This window comes from Aythya marila (genome assembly GCF_965140915.1).
Source record: "Aythya marila genome assembly, chromosome: 11".
Lineage (NCBI taxonomy): Eukaryota > Metazoa > Chordata > Aves > Anseriformes > Anatidae > Aythya > Aythya marila.
In genome coordinates, this window is record NC_139052.1 from 14,898,340 (window position 1) to 14,919,350 (window position 21,011).

Sequence of the window (21,011 nt, forward strand, 5' to 3'; positions counted from 1 at the left end):
GTATCAGTAGCTAGTGTCAAATATTATCCTCCTCTTAATTTAAACTTGTTCCAGCCCTAAACAAATCAACACGTTGCAGTGTTTAACCTCCCTCTAACTAATTCATAAACCCAGGTGCCTTCAATGGAAAAGCCAGCTCATCCCTTCACCATTCACCTTGCAGCTGATCACAAGGCAGTTCACTCCCTGAACTAATTAGGACTTTGCCTTTCCTTCTCTTAATAAAGCCTCCGTGAATGACAAGCCTGTCTGCAAGCCCCAGCCCAGCTCACACCTGTGTCCTCCCATTCTCACCGTGGAGCCAGTACCAGGACTGAACTCAGCAAGGGCAGCAAAGGGGAAAAAGGTGGAAAATGCAAAACAAAGAGGTAGCAGTAAGCCATATTTCTGTCCCGTGGCTATCAAAGCACCTTTTGAAGCCCTACCAAAGTGTAAGGAGCCCTTCCAGGGGGAAGCACCAGTGGAAATGCAGCTGTGTCCAGATGACCCATGACGTGGCCACGCAGGGGTCTGGTGGGCTTTTGCTCTACCCTTGAGCACTGTGGGGCTGGGCAAGCCCATGGGAACTGCGATGCTCAGACACACATCACTGCTGCTTTGGGATCAGCTGAAACAGGTGACCCATGTGGCTTGGGGAAAACATCAGTCCCATCACCTTGGCCATACTGTAATGGCTCAGAGCATGGACAGAGAGTGAAATTGTGGACAGGGAATGAAATTGCCACACTCAGGTGGCCAGGAGAGGTGGGAGCCTCCATCCCCTGCTCTGCAGAGGCAGTTTGCCTCCTCCTGTGAGCGATGCCTGTGGTACCGCAGCAGCCTGGTACATCAGCGCTGCTGCATTTACCCCAGGGCTTGGGCTAACGCCTTCCCTGGGAAGAGCCTGTGCCCCCACAGCACCCCATGCTCCCCAGAGGTAGCTTCTGGGGGCACCCCATGTGTAGAACAGAGGGGACCCACAGGAGAAAGCTCTCTTTAAACCCTGTCATTGTGGTGAAAGCTTTTATTTGCTTTGGTAAATGGGTGAGTGGGGATGAATGGGAACGCAAATAAAATGCGGACCGGTGAACAGCCACGCAGATACAGGAGCCCTTTCATCTCCCGCCCCACGCCCAGGGAGCTGCCTGTCCCCAGCGGGTGCTTCGTGACAGCGGGCACGCTCGGGGTCACTGACACGGTGCAGGTTTTAAAATCGGTACGTGACACTGATGGGAGGTGGAGGGAAAAATATGTGCTGCACACTGCTGGGAAATGGGGCACCGCGAGAGTGCTGGGTGAGTTCTGGGGTTTGCTAGCTCCTGGTAAGAAACAGCCCAGCACCACCCAGAGAGCTCATACCAAAGCCCTGAAGGCTTTGCTCTGTGTGTCTGATCTCCTCAAGCACCCCCTTTCCTGCTGCAGCATTGCTGCTGGGCCTCCTCCGCCAGGGGAAGGGGAAATATCTGAAGCACAACGCATCAGTCCCTCCTCCTCTCCCCGCCTCCACCCCCTCGGTGAGATGGAGCATCTCCAGTTCTCAGCCGGATGAGATAATAGCTCCTGGAACCTGAGCTGTCCAGGTTTCGGCTAGGACACGTAGCAATTTCAGGGGGTCACAGGAACTGCGAGCCGTCAGATAGCGTGGGCAGCCACCAGACTGCCATTTATCTCGGTGCGAGGAGCCTGCTTTGGAGCTGAAGTGGCTGAGATAATGGCTGTTCCACTTCCTCCTCTTGTAAAAAGGATGAAAAGCCCTCTGTGGGGGAGAAAACCAGGAGCTGAATGTCATCACCGCCACACGCCCTTCAGCGAAATGTAAATCTTCCAAGAGAAGGAAAGAAAGTTAAAGAGTGCAACGGGTGCCGGCTGGAACCCCGGTGATAAAAGCAACACAAACATTTGATTGCAGGCAGGGTGACATCTATTCCCTCACCTCGATGCAACAAAGTCAACAGCAGAAATACCAAAGGTGTGGAAATAAATCGGGCAGAAAATTCGGACTTAAAATCAAATTTATTTAGAGGAAAAATGACTTTACAAGAGGTTGATGCTGATAACTAAAAAGGAAGATAAATAAAAGCTTGTTACAAACCCTAATGGTTTCTGGCAAGTTACAGAAAAACTGAAGAATTTTACAGTCAATAACCTGCTCACTTTTTACATAATTACAAATTAACATACAGCAATTAGGTTTTACCCTCTTTTTAAAAAAATCTTTTTTTTTTTTCAACTTTTTTTTTCCAACTTTTTTTTATGGGTTCAACATGAAAATGCAAAGCATTGTTTATTTGTTGTTTTCTTTCTTTTTTTTTTTTTTTAAGAAACAAACCAAAGGCAGAGGTATATCAGGTTATTATAATACACCTCCTCACTGGGAATTACTCAAGTGCATTCCGTATTAGTACAAAATAAACACCAGGCTAAACTTTAACCATAGGCGAACTGAACTGGACATAAAGAGTTTTCTGAGTCAGTGTTTACTATCAATAAAGAAAATAGTAAAATACTTTAGAGCATGGAAATGATCGATACCTATAGACAGCTTAAATACATACAAAGCTCATAGCTGTATGCAAAGCAGTGGATGTCATCCTGTCCCCCCCTCCCCCCAAGCGATGGAAGCGGAATATATTTGGGCAAAGCATCAGTGTCAGTGAAATGCACGTGGAAAGAAAGGGCACCGAGCCCTCAAAATGCAGGTGGGAAGGGAGCCAGCGTTATGCTTCCCATGACTTGAGAGCAAGAGGTGTATGAGATTTGGCCAGTTCAGCTTGCCTACCTTTAAAACTTAGCTGCGTCAACAGATCAAGAATGGATCGTGGCTGATTGCTGCCCCTTCTGACAAATGAAGCAAGAGTCAGGAGCAGTACGGGAAGTTTTCTTTTTTAATATTATTTTAAAGGGTGCCTTAAATTATGTTAAATTCCCAAACCTGGCCAGCAGGCAGAAAAATTTCCAGAGTTCTGGTTAACAAGGAATGTTTTGTGGGATTTAAGCAGATACCCTCTCTTGTGCCCCCCGCCCAGTCCTCCCTTGGTCCGTGCTACAGACAGCCTACATCGATCGCTTCCTTGGCATTTGGCACCTGATGAACCTCTTCTGACCTGGTGACATTTGGAAGGACTGGATTTGGGTGTTTGAGCAACAGCTCTGAGATACCCTGATGCAGCAAGGAAGGCGCAAGGAGGATTGGGCTGTACGGGTGCTCTCGCCTTTGTACGAATCCGCTCCAGCTAATGGCATCGCTGTGCTTTCAGCAGTGGGCAAACTCCAGGAGTGAAGAGAAGGAAGGTGGTGGTGGTGGGGTGGGCTCTCCCAGGGGGCTACCTGGGCCACCAGAAGCCAATTGCTCTGGTCCTGCCCCTGCCTGCTCTCCTAAATGCCCTGGTGGGAGGTGGGAGGATCTGGGGGGCTTCGTGAGTAATTCACTGCTGGGTTCTCCCAATGGGGAAAGGGCTCATCCTGCCTGCAGTGGGACTGGAGTCGTGTTCGTGCCCACTTTGTTCTAAAACTAATACAAAATGCTCTGCATTTCCTCCCCTGCCAGGGTAACGCCAAGCCAGCCCAGGAACTTGCCTACCTGCAGCTCGGACTTCTCAGGGGATGCGGAGCGGGGGCAATTACACAGCTGATTGTCTCCACGTAACCAAAATGAAAAGTGACTTGACCAGTTCCATTTAAAGTGCTTTAAGGCATCACACTGACGTAAAGTTACATGCTGAGATGATCACCTCGCTTAAAGGAAGCTAAGACCAACCCCATCCAGCTGCACTGAGGCTCACACCCTTTGCTGCAGCTGCTCCCTAACCGCTGGGGTCCCCTGGCACCCCCAGCTCATACTGACCACTTTTGTACTTCATCTGAGATGTCCTGGAACCTGTTCTTGTCCCGGGAAACCCGTGAGGAATTACAGGGTTTGGGTTCTCTGAGTGGGATCAAGGGACCAGCTCTGGGAACGAGACACGAGGCCGGGCTGAGGAAATTACACACTTTCAATGACTGCAGGATGGATGCCAAGTGTGGAACCGAAGCAAAAGCAGTTGTAAGGCCAGGAAAAGGAAAGGCTTTGGTGTTGCAAAACTGGGACCGTGGTGTAGCAGACAACCTTAGGCAACCTGCAGGGATCAGAGTGGGAATCTGACTTGGGAAACTGATGCCAAGCCTTTCCAAAGAAAACCTGAGAGGGAAGAAAGAGAAGGCTAAGGAGATAAAAACAAGCCCTCACCTCCTAAAGGTGAAAGAAGGAGGAAGCAGCGTGGGAGTGAAGGCTTCATTCCAAAACCAGTGAATCATGCAGCGATGTACATCCTCGAGGGACAAAGGTCTGCCCACCAGAATTTAAGACACAAGCAGCTTTGATATGCAATATTTTTCATCAGTATGCCCTGATTCAAGCCTGTGGTTTCTAAGACAAGGAACCATGGGGACCTTAGGAGATCATGTAGCAAATATTATTTTCACTCAGGGCACTGGATGCTCGTTTTGGTTTGCACAGGTCAGAAGAGATGGTCAGAGCAGGCAGAGACTTGGCCCCACGTGTCCCTTTTCATGCTCTTCTCAGAGCCCAGGGATGTTTCCCTGCACTGTGACTTGAGGATGTGCTGGGGAAAGGACAGTGGGAAGAAAAGAAAAGCTCCTAGTGGCAAAGGCTATAACAGATGCCAAGGAATGTTCAGAAATACCAGGGACCTGATCTCTGTTTATACAACAGAGGATGAGCCATGCACTGGGTTGGTTTCCAAAAATTTCAGCTTGGCACATGCATTTGCACAGAGGTACAAATAGCGGGACAGAAGTCATCTGGTTACACAGGTGCTCTTTTTGTAGAGAAGAAACCACCACAAGACCAGCACATGCCTCCTTCCTGGTCAAGAAGAGCTGCCTGAATCTGCCTGGACATTGACCGGAGCCTCACATCACTGCAGGAGGCTGTGCTTTGCTCTCCCTTTGCCTCCGAGAAGCAAACCTAAGGAAAATATTTAGACAAGGAAACTAACTGATAGGAGGAGTCCTGTCTGAAGTCACCGCTTCTCTTTCCAGACTTTTCTGGCCCGAAGATGTTCTGCCTTAAAGAAAGCTCTCAGTTGAAATTGTGTAACTCTGGACATGGCATAGACTGCTAAGCAGCGCTGCCCAAACCGTTTTTATAGGAACCAGGGAGATATGGGGTTTACCAATCTCTTGGTAAGAAAATAAAAATAATAATAAAACAAACAAAAAAAACAACCCACCAACCAAACGAAACAAAAAAGGGAAGAAAAAAACAAGACTGCTCTCCCCAAACAAAAGCAAAATAAAAAAAATAAAAAAAAATAAAACCAAGTAAACTTCTTTTTAAAAAAAGAACTCTTTCAAATAAACAGAAAGATAAATATTTTTGCAAGCCCTGCTTGCAAGTAAGAACAAGCACCAAATAACATTAAAAAAGCAAAACAAAAATAAATCAATAAATCTCAACCCTTTTTCCTTTCTTCCTTTTTTTTTTCTTTCTTTCTTGTCTTTTTCATCTTAATAGTTTAGAGAGCTTCAAAAGCAAGCAGGCGGCTTGGGATTCCTGCACTGACCAAGACAGACCAGTCTAAGCATCCACCTCACCATCAACACTGCTGATACTCATTAGCACTGAACTCTGAAAATTGCTGCGTGTTACTAGCTTGTGAGAAGCTAAAGAGCAAATTGAAATCAAACAATAGTGCAACTAAAGAATTATTCTTTTTCTTTAAAGAAAAACTAGTAGGAAAGGAGATGCACTTGACAGCTTCGAACTCTGAGCAAACCCTTGGATTATTTTGAAGTTGATAAAGTCTAATAACCATTTACAAATCCACCAGGCCAATTCCCCTGAGAGGGTTTGAAAGAACAATAATTTGGGAAAGAAAAAAAAATAAATTGGCTTGCTGCATTTCTCTTCCCCCGCTGGATACATCCCTGTACTCCTCAGCTGTATAAACATCTCGCAGTCGGCACCGAGAGCCATCCTTGAACCTTCCCCTTCTGCTGATGGTGACATAGACATGGACTCGTCCACCACAGACCACACAGCAACGGAAACGGACCTGGCAAAGGCACTCTGGGCCTTTGGACCCTTCACACAATGTTTTTGTTCACAAGAATACATTTTTCTCCCCAGAAATAGTTAATAAGTGCATGGCATTGTACAGGCATAGGAACTAAGAGCTGCCTCTTCGGAGCTCACTCTGCTCACAGCACTCAGCCCCCTGACCTGTGACATCTCACTGAAGTGCTCCGAAATTGTTATTGTTCTGCCTTAGAAACAAACTGGAGAAGCTGACAAAATCCAGAGAAACATAAGCCTCGTGGTAATGTAAAGAGCAGGGGAAGAAAAATACAAACAACAGAACAAAGGTCCCTAAAAGCAGACTTCCAGCCATCTCTCCAGTCATCAGGCTTGTAATGAAGGGATGTCAAATGCAACTGGAGAAATATATCCCAGCAAAACAAATACATCTTTACATAGAAGATGGGAAACAGTGAGCCGTAGCTCAAAGAGACTGCTTAAAAAAAGTTGCTTAGAGTTGTTCCCACTTGACCACCATCTGCTCTGGCTTCCCGGGGTTGCCTTACAAGCCTCCCAAATTTCTCTTTTCTGCCTTGTTTTAAATACACCCAAAGAGGTTCTGCTTGATTCTGGAAACAGTGTGACATGTAACTCCTCTGCCCCACAGAAAGCTTTTGGAAAAACCTCCAATTTTATTTGTTTCTTGAATTTTCATTTTGCACGCTGTAACTGCTCCCTGGTGTGCGGTACCTTTCCGAAACCCCACAGTCTGTTCCATGAGCACAAGAGGGGCGTGCGAGCCCATGGTGTTACAGCTGGAGCAGTAAGGGCGAGATATTTAATATCTGCACGCTCCCTGAAAGTCATTGTCTGTCCCCATGGGCCGAGCTAAGCTTGGCTGAACAGACTGTGAGCACATCCCAGTGGATACACAGATCCAGAGATGGATATGTACAGTATCTCTAGATATGCCAGTGTGTACGCACCATTTGTGAAGTCCCAATCTTTTGCTAAATGCTTGGTTTTGGTTACTTTCCCCAGAAAAGGGGAATTTGAAGGCACAGACCCCTTAAGGCTATGTTCTCCCATCCTTCAGCAGTGTGAACAGACAGAAACCATCCAGCCCAATCCATCGGAAGCGAGGTTTGCACAGGGAGATGGTACCACTTGCCATGCGGTCGGCCTCTGCAACGTGAGTTCATGCAAAACTGAGGAGAGAGGCCCCTTCCTACCACATAAAAACTTTCATAACCTGTTTTATTTAAAACCTCCAGATGCTTGTTGGATGCAGGCACGAGCAGCGTGCTGTGGAGTAGGCAGGGAGATGTCCACTGTACCAAAGCTGAGAGTGACCAATGGTGCCATCCACGCTCAGCAGAAGATCTCCTCGCCCTCTGGAGGTGCTTCTGATGAGTGAGAATCTGTGGGGAAAAAAAAACAAACAGGTGGGATTCACTAAGGGAATACAGCAGTATGGCAGGCAGAGCAGGACTCCAGACATGGGGAAGCCCTGCTCTCTGCCCAATCCACTAGGGACCTTGGAAGATGTCCAGTTCCCAAGGAACTATCATGAAATTAGAGCCTGGAATTGTTAAATGTTCCCAGGCACAAGTTGGAAAACTTGTGTGAGTTAACATGGATCAGCTGGCCATCTGAGAGTGTGAGATCAAGCTGCATGTGGGCAAGAGGTTTCGGGTGCAGAACTGAGTCCTAAGGGGACTTCCAGGGGAAAAAACAAACAAACAAACAAACAACTTTGTGTTTTCAGCTCAAGAGACATGGTAGACCAGCTCAGGGGAAGGGAGAGCCCACGAGAATGTTTGTGGGTATTGCTTACAAACTATAAGAGAGCTAGAACTGTCAGCAATGCTGGAGGGGCTGCAACAGCCAAGACCATCCCAGCAGCAGCTTCTGAAAGCACATGCACTGAAACAGGACATTCTCCTCCTTGAAGCAGAGCAAGCTGAAAAGTACAGGGAAAATCCAGTTTGTGGAAGCTGCTCAGAACAGGGCAGGGAAGGGAAGGAAAAGGGAGCCAAGCATGTCCCTCTAACAACCCCAGGGGCTGCAGAGCAGGCAGAAAAGCCCATAGAGAAGATCGCTTTAAGCTGAGAATTGACTCATCACATCTGATCTTCTCCATCCCTCACTGTTACCATCTCCACTAAGGTGAGATGGCTTCCAGAAGTTCTCTGGCAGGAGGGAAATGCCCCCTCAGTGACCCTGAAAACACATCTGTGACCTCCTGGCACTCACCGGATTGTTGGGAGCGATGTCCTCTGCCCTTTTTCTTCTTTTCCTTTTTCTCCTTTGGTTTGGATAAACTGAAGAGCCGGGTAGGCATCTGGGGCTGTTCCTCAGCTGCCTTGTTAGTCTGGTTTGTTGTGCTAAGCAAATGGAAAGTGCTTTTCTCTTTGTGTGTCCTTGAAAGACTGTTCCTTTTGGGGGAGACAGACAGTTCTGCATCAAAGTGCCCCTGTTTAGGAACGGAAGGGCTCTTTTGCTTGGAGAAGTCTTCAATGCTGGACTGGGAGGAGACTCTTGCAAGTTTCTCATGTGTATTTGACACCTAGAAAAGAAAAGAGATGAATTTCACTGGGGTAGGAAAGACGCTAGTGGAGAGTCCAGATAGGAGAGGTATTTCTGAAAACACAGCTTGGTCTTGTGAACATCCAGCCCATTCACCACCTAAAAAGCAAAGCCCATCCTGGCAAAGCTATCAGAGAAGAAGCCCTTTCTGCTCAAGACAAAGAAATGATGCATACAGAGAGTAACGCTCCAGTATCTTTTGCTCCTACATGTACTATGCTATGTGTCAACAAGCCAAGGGCAAACATTCTCTAAGATCTCCCCAAGACTCACCCGGCGTTGTTCGCGCACACAGACGGTGGCAGGAGGCCAAGGGGGAGCGTGCCTCTCCGGGCAGGGAACGCCAGCGTGCAGCACCGGCGAGGCATGTGGCGAAGGAAGCCTTCCCAAGCAAAAGATGAAAGCAAAACATTTTCCTGACTTTTTTCCAACGCCTGTCTCAGGGTATAATTGAGCCCTCGCATTCAAAGGGAAGATCAAAAACAGCAGCTCCACAAAGCCTCACCAAACCCTCTATTAATAGCTCTGAACTGTCAGCGAGGTGCCCGCCTCGAGAAGGTGCTTCCTTCCCTTGATCTGCCAGGCCTCAGTTATTTTACCTCTCGGCCTTTCCCATCGCATCAGTGCCCCCAGCACGCCTCCGTATGCCTGATGCTGCGGCAGCCTCGCCGCATGCTCGGGGAGCTTCTGGCCTGATCTGGGTGGGGTGGGAGGGAGCAGGCACTCCCCCGGTGATTTGCTTTTCAGAGCTCACTGCTGAGCTCCGCAATTAGTCCATTCAGGCACCCAAAATCATTTCCATTCCGCAATCCAGCGTTTACAAACTAATTTCGTTACAGCTCTAAGCAAATTGCATTCAAAATTAGTGAGTTATAAACAAACAAACGATCAACAGCAGGCTCAAGGTTCAAATGCAGCCTGTGTTTTGCAAACTGATGTGCGCTTTCCTCTGTCAGATTGCTGCATGATAATAAAGAGCAAACCTCGTGCTAAAAAATGCACAGTACAGAAGAGGATTCGTGCCTGAGCTTTTCTTTTTCGTGCTGGGCAGTCAGATACCAGAAGCCTCTCGGCACCAGAGCAAGTGACCTTTGCTTGCTGGGTCATGTCCAGACTGCAAATGCCTGGTCTTTTTAGGACAGGGACAATGTCCATCTCTCTGCTAGATACCTGGGACACTTTTGGACTGACATAAGCACAGGAACTGCAAACAACAAGGCCTTGCCGTGCAGTTACCACTCCTCCACAGGGCCATGCGAGTGGCTTCCGAGGCAGCCGCAGGGTGCAGGTGAGCAGCAAGGCGTGGGCTGTTTCTGAGAACAAACTCTCACCTGCCTCAACGCTGCACAAAGCCAAACCCACGGGGGACGAATGTGAAAGGCTACACCTTGGATGTCCCAGTGCGTCTTCCCCGTGCGCCAGTCACCTCCCTGCAGCCGTCTGCCAACCAGAGGCATCGGGATATGGGCAGAGCTCGGCGGCAATATGTTGGCAAAACACAGCCCTGCCCATCGTGTGCAAGGAAAGAGCCAGTTTTAAACATCAGGCCCCACGTATCCAGGTCTGGGCTGGAGCCAGGCTATTGCTGCTGCAGGGCAGGCAGCCCGGCAGCCGGCAGGGAGCTCCCTGCAGAGCGCAGCTCCCCCAGGAGCCTGCCTGTTGGCAGCATTTACCTGGTTGTGGTCTGTCTCCAACCACATTTGAGGTAATCGCTCCATGTCTCTCTTGAGCTGCGCCTTCTCCCTCTCCAGCTGCTTCTGGGCCGTACGAAGCCTCTCCAGGTCGAGCTGGTAGGAGGCTTTCTTCACCTGCAGCTCCTCCCGCTCCCGCTCGAGGTCCTGCCGCCCTCTCTGGACCTGCTCCTCCCGCTGGGCCAGCTGGGCCTCCTGCTCCGTCAGCTGGTTCTCCCGTGCTTCCCACTCCTTCTCTCTCCTCCGCCTCTCCTCCTGGTGCTGCGCCTGCTGCTTCTTCAGGTTGGCGAGCTCCTGGCGCTGCTTCTCCAGGTTGCGCTGCTTCTCCTGCTCCAGCAGCGAGGTCGGGCGGAAGAAGCTTCGGGTTAGGGCCCTCTCGCTCAGGGCCAGCTTCTGGTCCTCGATGTAGGTGTCTTGCTGCAGGACAACACCCTAGGAAGGAAGGAGGGAGACATGACTGCAGTGCCCTTTCCACACTGAGAAGCTCACGACGCTGCTGAATCGTGTCTTCATCCACCGCATCCACTGCTCAGCACTGCCAATGGGCTGCTGGAGGATGCTGCGGTGGCAGCTTTGCTGGTCAAGGTCTAAACCTCCCCCGGCAGCTTCCCAAATTCAGGGGAGCACCGGTTTGCCAGGCAGCAGCTAATTCCTGCTGCTGCGCCAGGAGGCTGAACACAAGCTGACTGCAGGGTAGTTGGCCACACGTGGATATGAAAGGAGAAGGGGACGGAGAGACGGGGGTGAAGCGCAAGTCGCTGTTACTGCCTGGTGGGACGCAGCTTGGGCACATGGCATGCAGAAGCGGGATGAGCGGCCAGCCTACCTGCAAAGCACTGAGCAGCTTATGGAGGCTGGTAATGCTTTGGAGAACCTGCTGCAAGAAAACAGAAGCGTTGCTATTAGACCCATTTGGTGCCAGGGCATGAGTAAAGCACCCTCCTTTTCCACTGTGACCCACTGGTGAGCCTGACAAGCTACACAGCCATCCCTCTACACTCTTGCTTTTCTCACTCTTCACCTGCAGCAACTGTATCTTCCCCTGGTACACATCCTGGCCACAAATGTACCCCCTTGGGCACCTCTCAGAGGAGCCTGGCATTAAAGTCCTCACTGGCCTAGCCATCAGCCCAGCACACAGTCACTGAACAACCCAGCTATGGGGAGGGAACGTGCAGAAACACTGCACAGACCTCATGGGATCTCCTGGCTTGTCTCTGCGAAACATTTCCCACAGCATTAACAGAGGAACTGGGATGAAACCTGGAAGTTTTGCTTTTAAATTTCAAGGAAATAACTTCCAGGAGCGGACAAAGAAAAAATCTTAAAATGAATGTGTGCTTTTTGCCCTCTTCCAGCCCAGCTGACCTGTACAAGCCCCCCTGTCAATAGACAAGGAAACTGTGCTACGCAGCAGACACACAGATAAACATGAACACATTGTGCATCACCACAGAGCCAAGAGCAAGCCACCTTGGAGTGATGCCCTATTCCAAAATGTATTTTCAGGCCAGCTAAAATATTCTCTGAATCTCATATATCCACCAATTACTTTTAAGATGAAAAAAACACAGCGGTGTTTGCAATAGTGGTGTGCTAGCCAGTGCTAAGAGAACAGCTTCTCATTCTGCCTTTAATGCTAATTGGGAGTTATGAATGTGTATCAAAGGGAGAATAGAAATCTAATTGCCCCAATTCACTGCACCTGCAACATAAAATTAAACTGCCTCTGTCTGCAGATGCACAATAAATACAGTCCTGCGCATCCTAGTGGTAATTAACCCTTGATGCCTATAATCAGCACATACCATCCTGCTGGCAAGCAGATGACAATCAGCAAATTCCCTGTCTGAACATCCAAGGTTAAACAAATAAATGACACAGTGGGTTCTGCTTAATGTATTTAAACGTCTACACACGCTTCAGCTAAATAATGTATTTTCTTCTGCATTATCACCTATTGAGACAAATTCACTTGTCACTTAAATGAAGGAAGCAGATGAGCAACTGAATCAATTCTTACCTCGTTATTCCTTTTCAGCATGAACATCAGATTAGCATTTCCACCCTATGAAAAGATCACACAGACTTAATATGAGGACAAATGAGAAATCACAGCAAATGTGTTCTGAAGCTGAACTAATGAAAGACACATTAAACACCCCCCACTCCCCACCTCCATGTTTCATTCTGGGACAATTCATATATGTTTTTTAGGCAAGTTAAAATTGTATCAAATCAAATGTTAATTAGGTATCATTTTGGAGTTACACGATGAATCAATCCACAGCAAGAATAGGTGCAAGGTTATATCTGACCTTGTCATTTCAATAATGATGCATAATTAAACACATGCTTTAGCTGATCTGCAGACAGATGGTAGATAACCTCTGCCACAAAGGAATACTACAGATCTGAAATGGTTTTCAAGTCAGGATTTTAGCTACAGTGAAGCGTTTTTGACTCCATACATACAATTTTATTTTAACTTATTAGGATACATCTAGTTGCCAAGAAATTCAGGCATTTTTCAAGTCTTGAATTGTCACTCTCTTGAACTCAGAGTGGTAGCAGACAAATAAATCAAGTGATACCTTCTTTAAAATGCTGTCCGACTCTGTTCTCCGAAGGTCCTGAGCATCGTCACCTTCATCCTTCACTCCACCTAAAGGAAGGAGCCAGCATTGAAACTGGTTATTCAGCATTTTAGGCCACAGCTGAACTTGCTAGTGTCTGAGAAATTTAATACAGGGAACCGAGATGTTTCACAACAGGGGCCAGAGAGCTCTTCACACTTTAACTAAATGCATTTGCTCCCTCCATATACAGAACCTGTCAGCTCCACCAGAAAAAGGGGATCTGAATTCAGAGGAGGATTGACTTTGGTTTCAAACAATGTGCTGATGACACACCTTTAGCTTGTGCTCTGTCTAGCCCCCAGACTGTTTTCTACTCCAAAAGAACATTAGCTGAGAAGTTATGAGGCAGAATAAGAGCAGATGGAGAAAAATAACAATACAATCTCAGGGTATATTATTGCAGATACAGTTTCAATGCCTCTCTGTCCAAATGCAATTTACAGCTGGGTTAGACTGCTGTGCAATACTGGTGTGTAATTTTATGCTAACAATTTTTCCACAGCCTTGGTTATCAGAAACCTTTATCTTCAAAGGGACACTGGACTTCTCTTTCTGGCTTCTCCCTGCATGGCTCACATCAGTGTTCCCAAGCAGGACTGAACTGACTTGTTGAGCCAAGCAAGATGCAGCCCTCCACCTTCTGTGCCCAAGAACACTTTCTTTCTGCTCGCAGCATGTGAAGAAGTCACAAAGCTCTTTGGTCCGCCAGCTCTTGCCAAGACCACATTTCCCTCTGCCAGCCGAGATGCAGTCCATGGGGAAATTCCCTGCTTGCTTCTCTTCTAATGACACAGGACTTGACTTACACCTGTGTTTGCAGCAGCATGAAGGACACAGTACCTATTGCAAGGGCCCTCTCCCCCCGCCACCCTCCAGGCAGGCTTTGCTATGAAAGGCTGACCCTCACATCCTCCTAACAGACCTTCTCTCCTGCGCCACGTCCTGGGACCTTCCACCTCTCTGCAGGAGGACACACCTCCCTTCTGCTTTGCTGGAGGGGAGAACGAAGGGGAGTCTGGTTATAAGCCTTGCCCAAGGTTGCACAGGTTGTGAACAGAAGAACTGGACATGAAAGCCAGGTTTCATGCCTCCTGGCCCACAGCTGAACAAACACGCCCTGCTTTCTTTTCCCCAAATCTCCCAAGAACCTATAACTATTGAGTTATAATCTCATTCAACAGAGGTTATTTCTAGAAAAACAACAATGACAAACACCAAAAAACAACAAAAACAGGGTGCAAGGGGGAGTGCTGGGCAGCAAACAGCCTGAGGTTGTCCCATTCATCACTGCGACAGAGCGAGGCACAGCCCTAACCAACCCTCTCCAGCCCTCAGTGTGAATGTATTTGTCATTATGATGACAAGGCCCGTTGAGAGCTTTGTAGCTTTCCAATAGCTGGGAAAATCTCCACATACTTCTCATGTCTGACTGTCTGGAGCTAACACTGCTCCTTTAATGCAGGAGGTCAGACGGGGTCCAGCGATCCCAGTGCTGAGACAGACACTAGCACAGCAAAACTGGCTGTATTGGGAGTGTGAGAGAGACCACAGAGAAAGGAATTTGAGGACAGGGAAGTTTCTGATGACTAGGGCAAAGAAAGCGAGCATTGGGAAGCAGCCAACTATGCAGCTGAAATAAATATTCACTAATTAGCTTGGGAGAGACTTAATTGCAGGAATAACACATGCAGTTGTATGTGGAACACAAATGCATGAAGAACACAGCCAGGAGAGAAGGTGCTGGATTCAGCAATATTCTCGTCCATTTGCAAATGCAGCAGCATGAGGAGGCTCCTGCTGGAAGATACCTGAAGAATGAAGAACAGGGCTGCGGACGCTTCAGTAAGAAGATCATGAAGAAACTAATCTATCAAGAAAAATGCTTTCATGTGGCATAGAAATGCAGAAGGAAGAATGATTTAAAAAAACATGGAGAAAGAGAAGCAAAGAGTTCAGATGTTTAATCCTCATATAGCTGTGGGGTCTCAACAACTACCATTCTACCTGTACCTATGCTTTTTTTTTAATCCAATATTTAATTTATCTATTGATATTGCAGAAGAGCAGGGAAATCCAAATTCACCAGCTGCTGAAGTCCTTCAGAAGCAAGAGGACTTGTTGACATAAAATATCATTAACAAATGGTGCTGTGGGCACATGTAACTACTCACACTTGGAGGCGTTCATCTGATGACTGTCAAATCCTCCAAAAGTTTCTGCCCTTCTAGGAAGAGAGATGGGGCCAACTCCTTCTTGATCAATGGTGGTGCTGACCTGCTGCCCGAGCGCACAGCCCAAGCTCCTGTTTACCAGGTCTTGTAGCAGTTCAACTGAGAGGATAAAAAGCAGAAATATCTCTGTTAAAGACCACCTCAGGCTTCTGAGCTATTTTTGTCCCTACCTTCACATGCTTTTGTATACTAAGAACTCATGTTTCTACGACAATGACATGAACAGTACATGCCCCCCCTGCAAAAACTCACTCTGACAACAGCATTTAGTAATTTTTACCCTTTCCAAAAATCACACTGAAAAGTTGCTCAAGTTTTCATGTAACCTTGCCAACAGACTGGCTTGTTCCTTGCAGGTACTGAAAATGCCTGCTGGAATCTGAGTCCCCTTCAATCCTTGCTGAGCCTGAAGCACAGCAAAATACAGTATGGTCCGCTTTTCACACAAGTATGAAATCCTGGGCTGCCCTGATCCCAGCTCAGATTCAATGCAGGGTTGTTCACTGTGCTAAGACTTCTTTTCTGCCTTCTTTCAACAGCCACCAATACCTGCTTCTTTTCCTGATCCTCATTACCTGTCCCTGACACAATACCGTAAGCAGCAATATCTCCTGATCTATGCTATTATTCTTTCACTGGGAATAAGAAGGTTTCCCTTGCAAAAATGGTGTTTGAGATGTATTGTCGATGTATTCACTGAAGGCAGATGTATTGGTTAGCGTAACTAACATGTCACACTGACTCGCTCACCTTCATTTATTGCAGTTTTCATAATGGCCTCGCCTTTTGGTGCCTCTTCAGTGTTGGCTCTGAAGAGCAGTCTGGAGCCTGGCATGTCCTCTTGAGCAGAGGTGTCTGCCATATCCCTGAAGATCTTGGTCTTTTCCTCCAGCAGGACGAGGATCTGCTTATCCTTCTGATGAAGTTGTTCTGTGGGGGTGAACAGAAAACAGAGATGAAGACAGAAAATAAAAGCTTCAGCAAGGAAATAGAGTGATTCCTGAGATATTGGCCCCATCTAGTGGAACCTGATGACACAACTGTGCCTTGGCTCTATCTTGCACAGCCACAGCACCCATCAGGCTCAGAAAATTCTAATGCAAACAAGGTGAGGTGTAAACAGGGATTGCAAATATTTGCTGGATTCAGGGTCCTCATTGTTCTCGAAGAAGTCATAGCTCAACCATGCATATGAAAAAGAGTCACAAAATCTGACATGACAACTGATGTAATTTTTTTCAGAACGATTTTCAAGCTCTCCCCTTCTGTCCCAGGCAGTTTCCAGGTTCCTACCTTTCAGTGCCCTGACTCTCGTGTCTGACACTTTCTTTTCAAACTCAGACTCACAAGGGACTCCTTCATCTTCATCCTTATCCCTGGATGGGAGAGAGACACATCTCAATAAGTACCAGGACATGACTACTTGTATCACCCGCCTTTCCAGAGCAGCCTGGTAGCTTACATGGTGTTTATTGTGTCTTGAATGATCTCTTTCCACCCGTTACGCTCTTCTTTGGAGCTGGCATGCACTTCCACCATTTCAGGATCTTTTACACCCATACTGATCAGGAACAAACCCTTCTCTTCGTGAGCCACTTCTCGTACGATCAGCTTCTTCAGAGAGATCACAGTGGATTTCTGGTCCTTCAGATGGAAAGAAATGGGTGAGGAGGGCAAAAAGTTAGATATGAACTAACATTCAAAAGGTCCCATTACCAATACAGCTGCCTCTCTCAGGTTGTAAACATTATTTGAAGCTACTGGCTAATTAAAAAATATAGCATTTTGACGGGGTCACACAACAGGGAAAGGCTTGTTTTCCTCCATTAGTCCTCCAGAAAAAGCAATTTCGCCTTGTTCTATTTCAACAGGGAAGTAATTTAAAATTGAATTTGTGGTTTTGCAAACTCTACCATATTTTGCTCTATCTCCAGCAGACCTTTGATCTCATCTCCTCCTGCCCACACTCTCTACTCTGTCATTAATATCACAGCTCTGTAAACTTAGTGAAGTTTGCTAGCAGCTGCTTCACATACCTTATCGTCACAGTCTTTCTGTAGGACGGACTAACACCTTATTTTCAAACCCCACAAAACCCCTCCTGTTCTTAGAAGCTCATAGTTGACTCCTGTGATGGACCAGACCTGTACATAAAAGGATGTTTATTGTGTGCTATGGTTGGTCTCTGTGTAATCAGCCTGCCTAGGTTAAAATGTCCCTTTGCTTCTGGGTCACCACCACGAGTGAGCACCTCTGTGCATTTTACAGGATGCTACACTCCAGTGATTTGGTATCAGCCCTCTCTATGTAGGGCCCTGCGTTTGTGCAGCTCATTGATGGAACTAGAATAACAAATTATCAGCTTTCAAAATGTTCAAAGGGTAAAAAGGACACAACGTTTACCTAGTCTAAACCAAGTCTGCAAGGTACAGCCAAAACAGACCCAATGAGGTACCAGACTTTCTCTAGCAGGTCAGTGTGTCTAGTCTTTAGGAGGCTTGCCTTCAAAAGTGAGTGGTTTTCGTTTCTTGAATTACAAATATGTTCTTCTGACAAAGCTTATTTGTAAGCTTTACTATTGAATTTACTGCAGTGGTATTCCCTGCCCTCCACAGCGGTTCATAATATATTAGGACATCAGCTTCTGCTAAGATTTGTTTTTACAATGTTTATGTTATCCCCTTACTTCCCCTTCCCCCCGGATCACTGCTTCAGTTTGCTCAGACTGAAAATGAGTACGTGTATCGAGTGGCAGGCAGATTTTCAAGGCCAATTATCAGCAATGCCAAGGCACTGCAGAAATCAACATGAGTGGGGGAAGTGGGGAAAAAAGACATGCTTTCCAATCACAAAGAAAGGAGCCTGCTCAACAGTTATAAGCAGGAAAACAAGGCTGTTTAGCAGACAACGGCTGGCTTTACTGAGTAACACATATCAAGGGTCTCTCTCACAGGAAAGCAAGGGAGAAGAAAAGGTTGAAGCCTTACCAGTGAGGCAAAGACATATTTCTGGTCCTTCTCCTGCAGGAATATGAGCATGTCAGAGAGGAGAACAGCCTGGACTTCTGCAGAACGAAAAGAATACCAATATAAGCATGTGACACACTCCTAAACAGATTTATTTTTTAATAACACCAGTGCTGTGGCCGCTGGGGAGCGTGAGGGCTGGTTTTGGGTCAGCCTGCAGTGCTGCTCGATCTGCTGGTTGGCAGGCACTGCTCCTGGACAGGCCGTGCTGCTGTGCAACGCTGAACTGCCCTAGGAAACATGCAGGGCCTTCACCTCGGTGGGAGGGCTCCTCTCCAGCCACAAGCTTCCTAACAGGTAGGACACGGTGTAACAGCAAAAGCGAGTGACGTTTACTGAGTAGAAGCGCTGTTTTCTCAAACAATCAATATTTTAGCCCTTGAGCAAAGTATCTGCACAGGAAGATTGGGGTTTTATGGTTCTCTTGATGAGTAGTTTGGGGAGTGTAAATTATCATGCAACAACAACATTTGTCAGCTGCAGTTTCTTTCCCAGGAAATACTGACTTCAGGAGCCACCACTAATTCTGCTCGCAGACAAATACAAGCCTTGCTGACTCCAAGGGGAGCCAACATAGCCCTGCATGAGATGCAGGACCTGGCTTTCTTTCATGGGAAAAGGAAGTGTAATATCAAGCAAAGTGAGGATCTTAAATCAGAATACAGGCTTTTCCCAAAGTACGCATACAGCCTTCCAAGTCTCCTAATGACATATCATGAAGTTGCACTGTAACTACCAAGCATAAGGCCCCACCCATACCCCTCAGCACAAAGAGTTTTTGTGTAATGTACTTGGGAAATCTTGTGACAGACAGGAAGCAAACCAAAAAGTGAAGTCATCCCATGGGTTCTTCCCTTCCATTCTGTTTTGGGAAGACAGGATCCTTTTCAGAAAAAAAAAAAAAAAAGAACCACCAAACTTTAATCAAAGCTGCAAAATGAACTCAAAGCTCTGGGAGGTTTGAATAAGTCAGCTGTTGACTCTGTTCTTCTCTATCACTGTATTTTCTGCGCACTCTGCAAAAGGGGAAACACTAAAAACATCCAAGAAAAGTTCTAAATTTCTCTCTCTGCTCCACTTAAAATACCACAAAATAGCCTAAGTATCAGAACCAGCTGTTCTCCTACGGGGCTCTGCTGCTTGTCTGTAGGACCTGCTTTCCCTGGGAGCTTGCACTACAGACCAAGGCATTTCTATGACTTATAAATGCAAATGCAGCCTGTACTTATCAAAAGATTTCACAATCACAGCATAAGTTGCTTAATCCACCATTTAAAATCAATAGCAATCTTGGGAGCCTGGAAACCATCTGTAAACTTCCTGTTTCCAAAACCTCAAAATAAATCCTATCTGATCTGGAATTTCGCCTATCACTGCCTCACTGCCCAGCACATCACCAGACTATGCATCTCCATTCATGCCTAAGTACCCTGGTGTAATCAGCTGATGCTGGGAGCAAAAAGGAATCAGCTGCAAGAAAGAAAGCCCAGCCTTCCTGCTGAGCCCTAACCACTGCTGTCGTCCCAGCTTAAGGCTTACTTGGGAGATTTAGTGCTCAACTCAGTAAAGAACTTCAGTGCCATGTCGAGAACATTAGAGCACAGCACTTTAGAGAAACCGCTTCCATGCAATGATAAACAAAAAGCAATTCAAGAAAACATGGACACACACGTAACCAAGCAAGAGGCAGCTGCAGGGCCACCAGAGCCTCCCCAGCCTCTCCTGAGCAGCTTGCGTCAGCAGCTGGAGAGGTTCAAAAGCAATAAATGCCTGGGACACCTGAAGGCCTAGTGAAACTGGGATAGGTAACGCTGAGCCTGGACAGCAAAGGAGATACAGGGCTGCTGGCGGGTAGAGTCACCAGGAAGCTGAGGCTGGGTTTCGTATTCAGCAAGCACGCTTCCTGGAATCGCTGTACATGCGTATTTTGCCACAGAGATCTGACTCACTCTCCAGACAACTGCAGCCCCAGCATCCTCCTGGCCCAAAGACTGCCCCAGCACCTCACTGCAGCCTGCATCTTCCACAGGCGTCTGGTCACCAGGTGGAAAAGCAGCTATGGGTCACCTCAGAAACAGCAAAAGGTGTTGGAAAAACTGCGATGGAAACAGAGTATGCAGCATGGGGAAAGCTGCTGTCAAAACCTCTCATAGCAGACGAACAGGTAAGCATTAGAGATGCCAGTCCGAGGAGCAATCCTACAAAGAGGGAAGGCAATCTGTGGCCCCTGCAGCAGACTTACCTTTTAACCGTCCAGCTGCGTTTTTCAGTGAAACAGGCCCATCTCGGATGAGCTTCCGATGTCGCAAGTCCTCTCTTGCAAACATCTGACCGCTCTTCATCCTCATGATGGACTTGCTATCTGTCCGGTTGTAAATCTCATCAAGACGTGTTTTCTTTTCATAGTTGCTGACTTTGCTATTGACTGCAGCAATCACATCTTTAACAAGGTTTAATGACTGAGTCAAGTCTTCATGTTCCACTTCATTTTCTTTGAAAAGAGAGAGAGAAACATCTCCATTTGAGTTCATCCTTGTGGACTCTTAACTTCCCAATTTTACTTCCTTCCCTCCTTCATGTTCTCCCTCCCAAATTCCTGCATTATAACTTTTTAGTATTTTCCCACGTCAGGTTGCATTTTCCCCCCTAAAGAAAGCTTCACAAAACCTTTCACATGGAGGGCTGAGGTTGGAGGCTGTTCCAATATACTTTGTATACAAGACAGTAGATATGAAATACACAAACCAACCACATATTTTAGCCATTACACAGAAAAAGCAAACTGGGAGACTTTGTACTCTAAGCATGTTGCTCCATAATTAGCTAAAGAGAGACAT

The 21,011-nt window shown here is 47.0% G+C and overlaps 1 protein-coding gene across 10 annotated transcripts in view; it reads right to left on the reverse strand.

The window, feature by feature from the left end:
- Nucleotides 1–1,973: 1,973 nt before the first annotated feature.
- Nucleotides 1,974–21,011, reverse strand: part of AKAP13 (A-kinase anchoring protein 13) — a 217,491-nt gene continuing 198,453 nt past the window's right edge. For 5 of the 10 annotated variants that reach the window (XM_082768865.1, XM_082768870.1, XM_082768868.1 and 2 more), the window contains 13 exons: nucleotides 20,417–20,665; nucleotides 18,136–18,212; nucleotides 16,611–16,792; nucleotides 16,442–16,524; nucleotides 15,899–16,078; nucleotides 15,089–15,247; nucleotides 13,840–13,908; nucleotides 12,873–12,943; nucleotides 12,302–12,346; nucleotides 11,105–11,155; nucleotides 10,261–10,710; nucleotides 8,255–8,567; nucleotides 1,974–7,419 (listed from right to left, as the gene is read on the reverse strand). In XM_082768865.1, the coding sequence (XP_082624991.1) occupies nucleotides 7,370–7,419; nucleotides 8,255–8,567; nucleotides 10,261–10,710; nucleotides 11,105–11,155; nucleotides 12,302–12,346; nucleotides 12,873–12,943; nucleotides 13,840–13,908; nucleotides 15,089–15,247; nucleotides 15,899–16,078; nucleotides 16,442–16,524; nucleotides 16,611–16,792; nucleotides 18,136–18,212; nucleotides 20,417–20,665 (1,979 nt within the window). In that variant the 3' untranslated portion in view covers nucleotides 1,974–7,369. The remainder of the gene's footprint in view (nucleotides 7,420–8,254; nucleotides 8,568–10,260; nucleotides 10,711–11,104; nucleotides 11,156–12,301; nucleotides 12,347–12,872; nucleotides 12,944–13,839; nucleotides 13,909–15,088; nucleotides 15,248–15,898; nucleotides 16,079–16,441; nucleotides 16,525–16,610; nucleotides 16,793–18,135; nucleotides 18,213–20,416; nucleotides 20,666–21,011) is intronic. The other 5 variants (XM_082768863.1, XM_082768869.1, XM_082768866.1 and 2 more) reach the window with 4 other exon arrangements.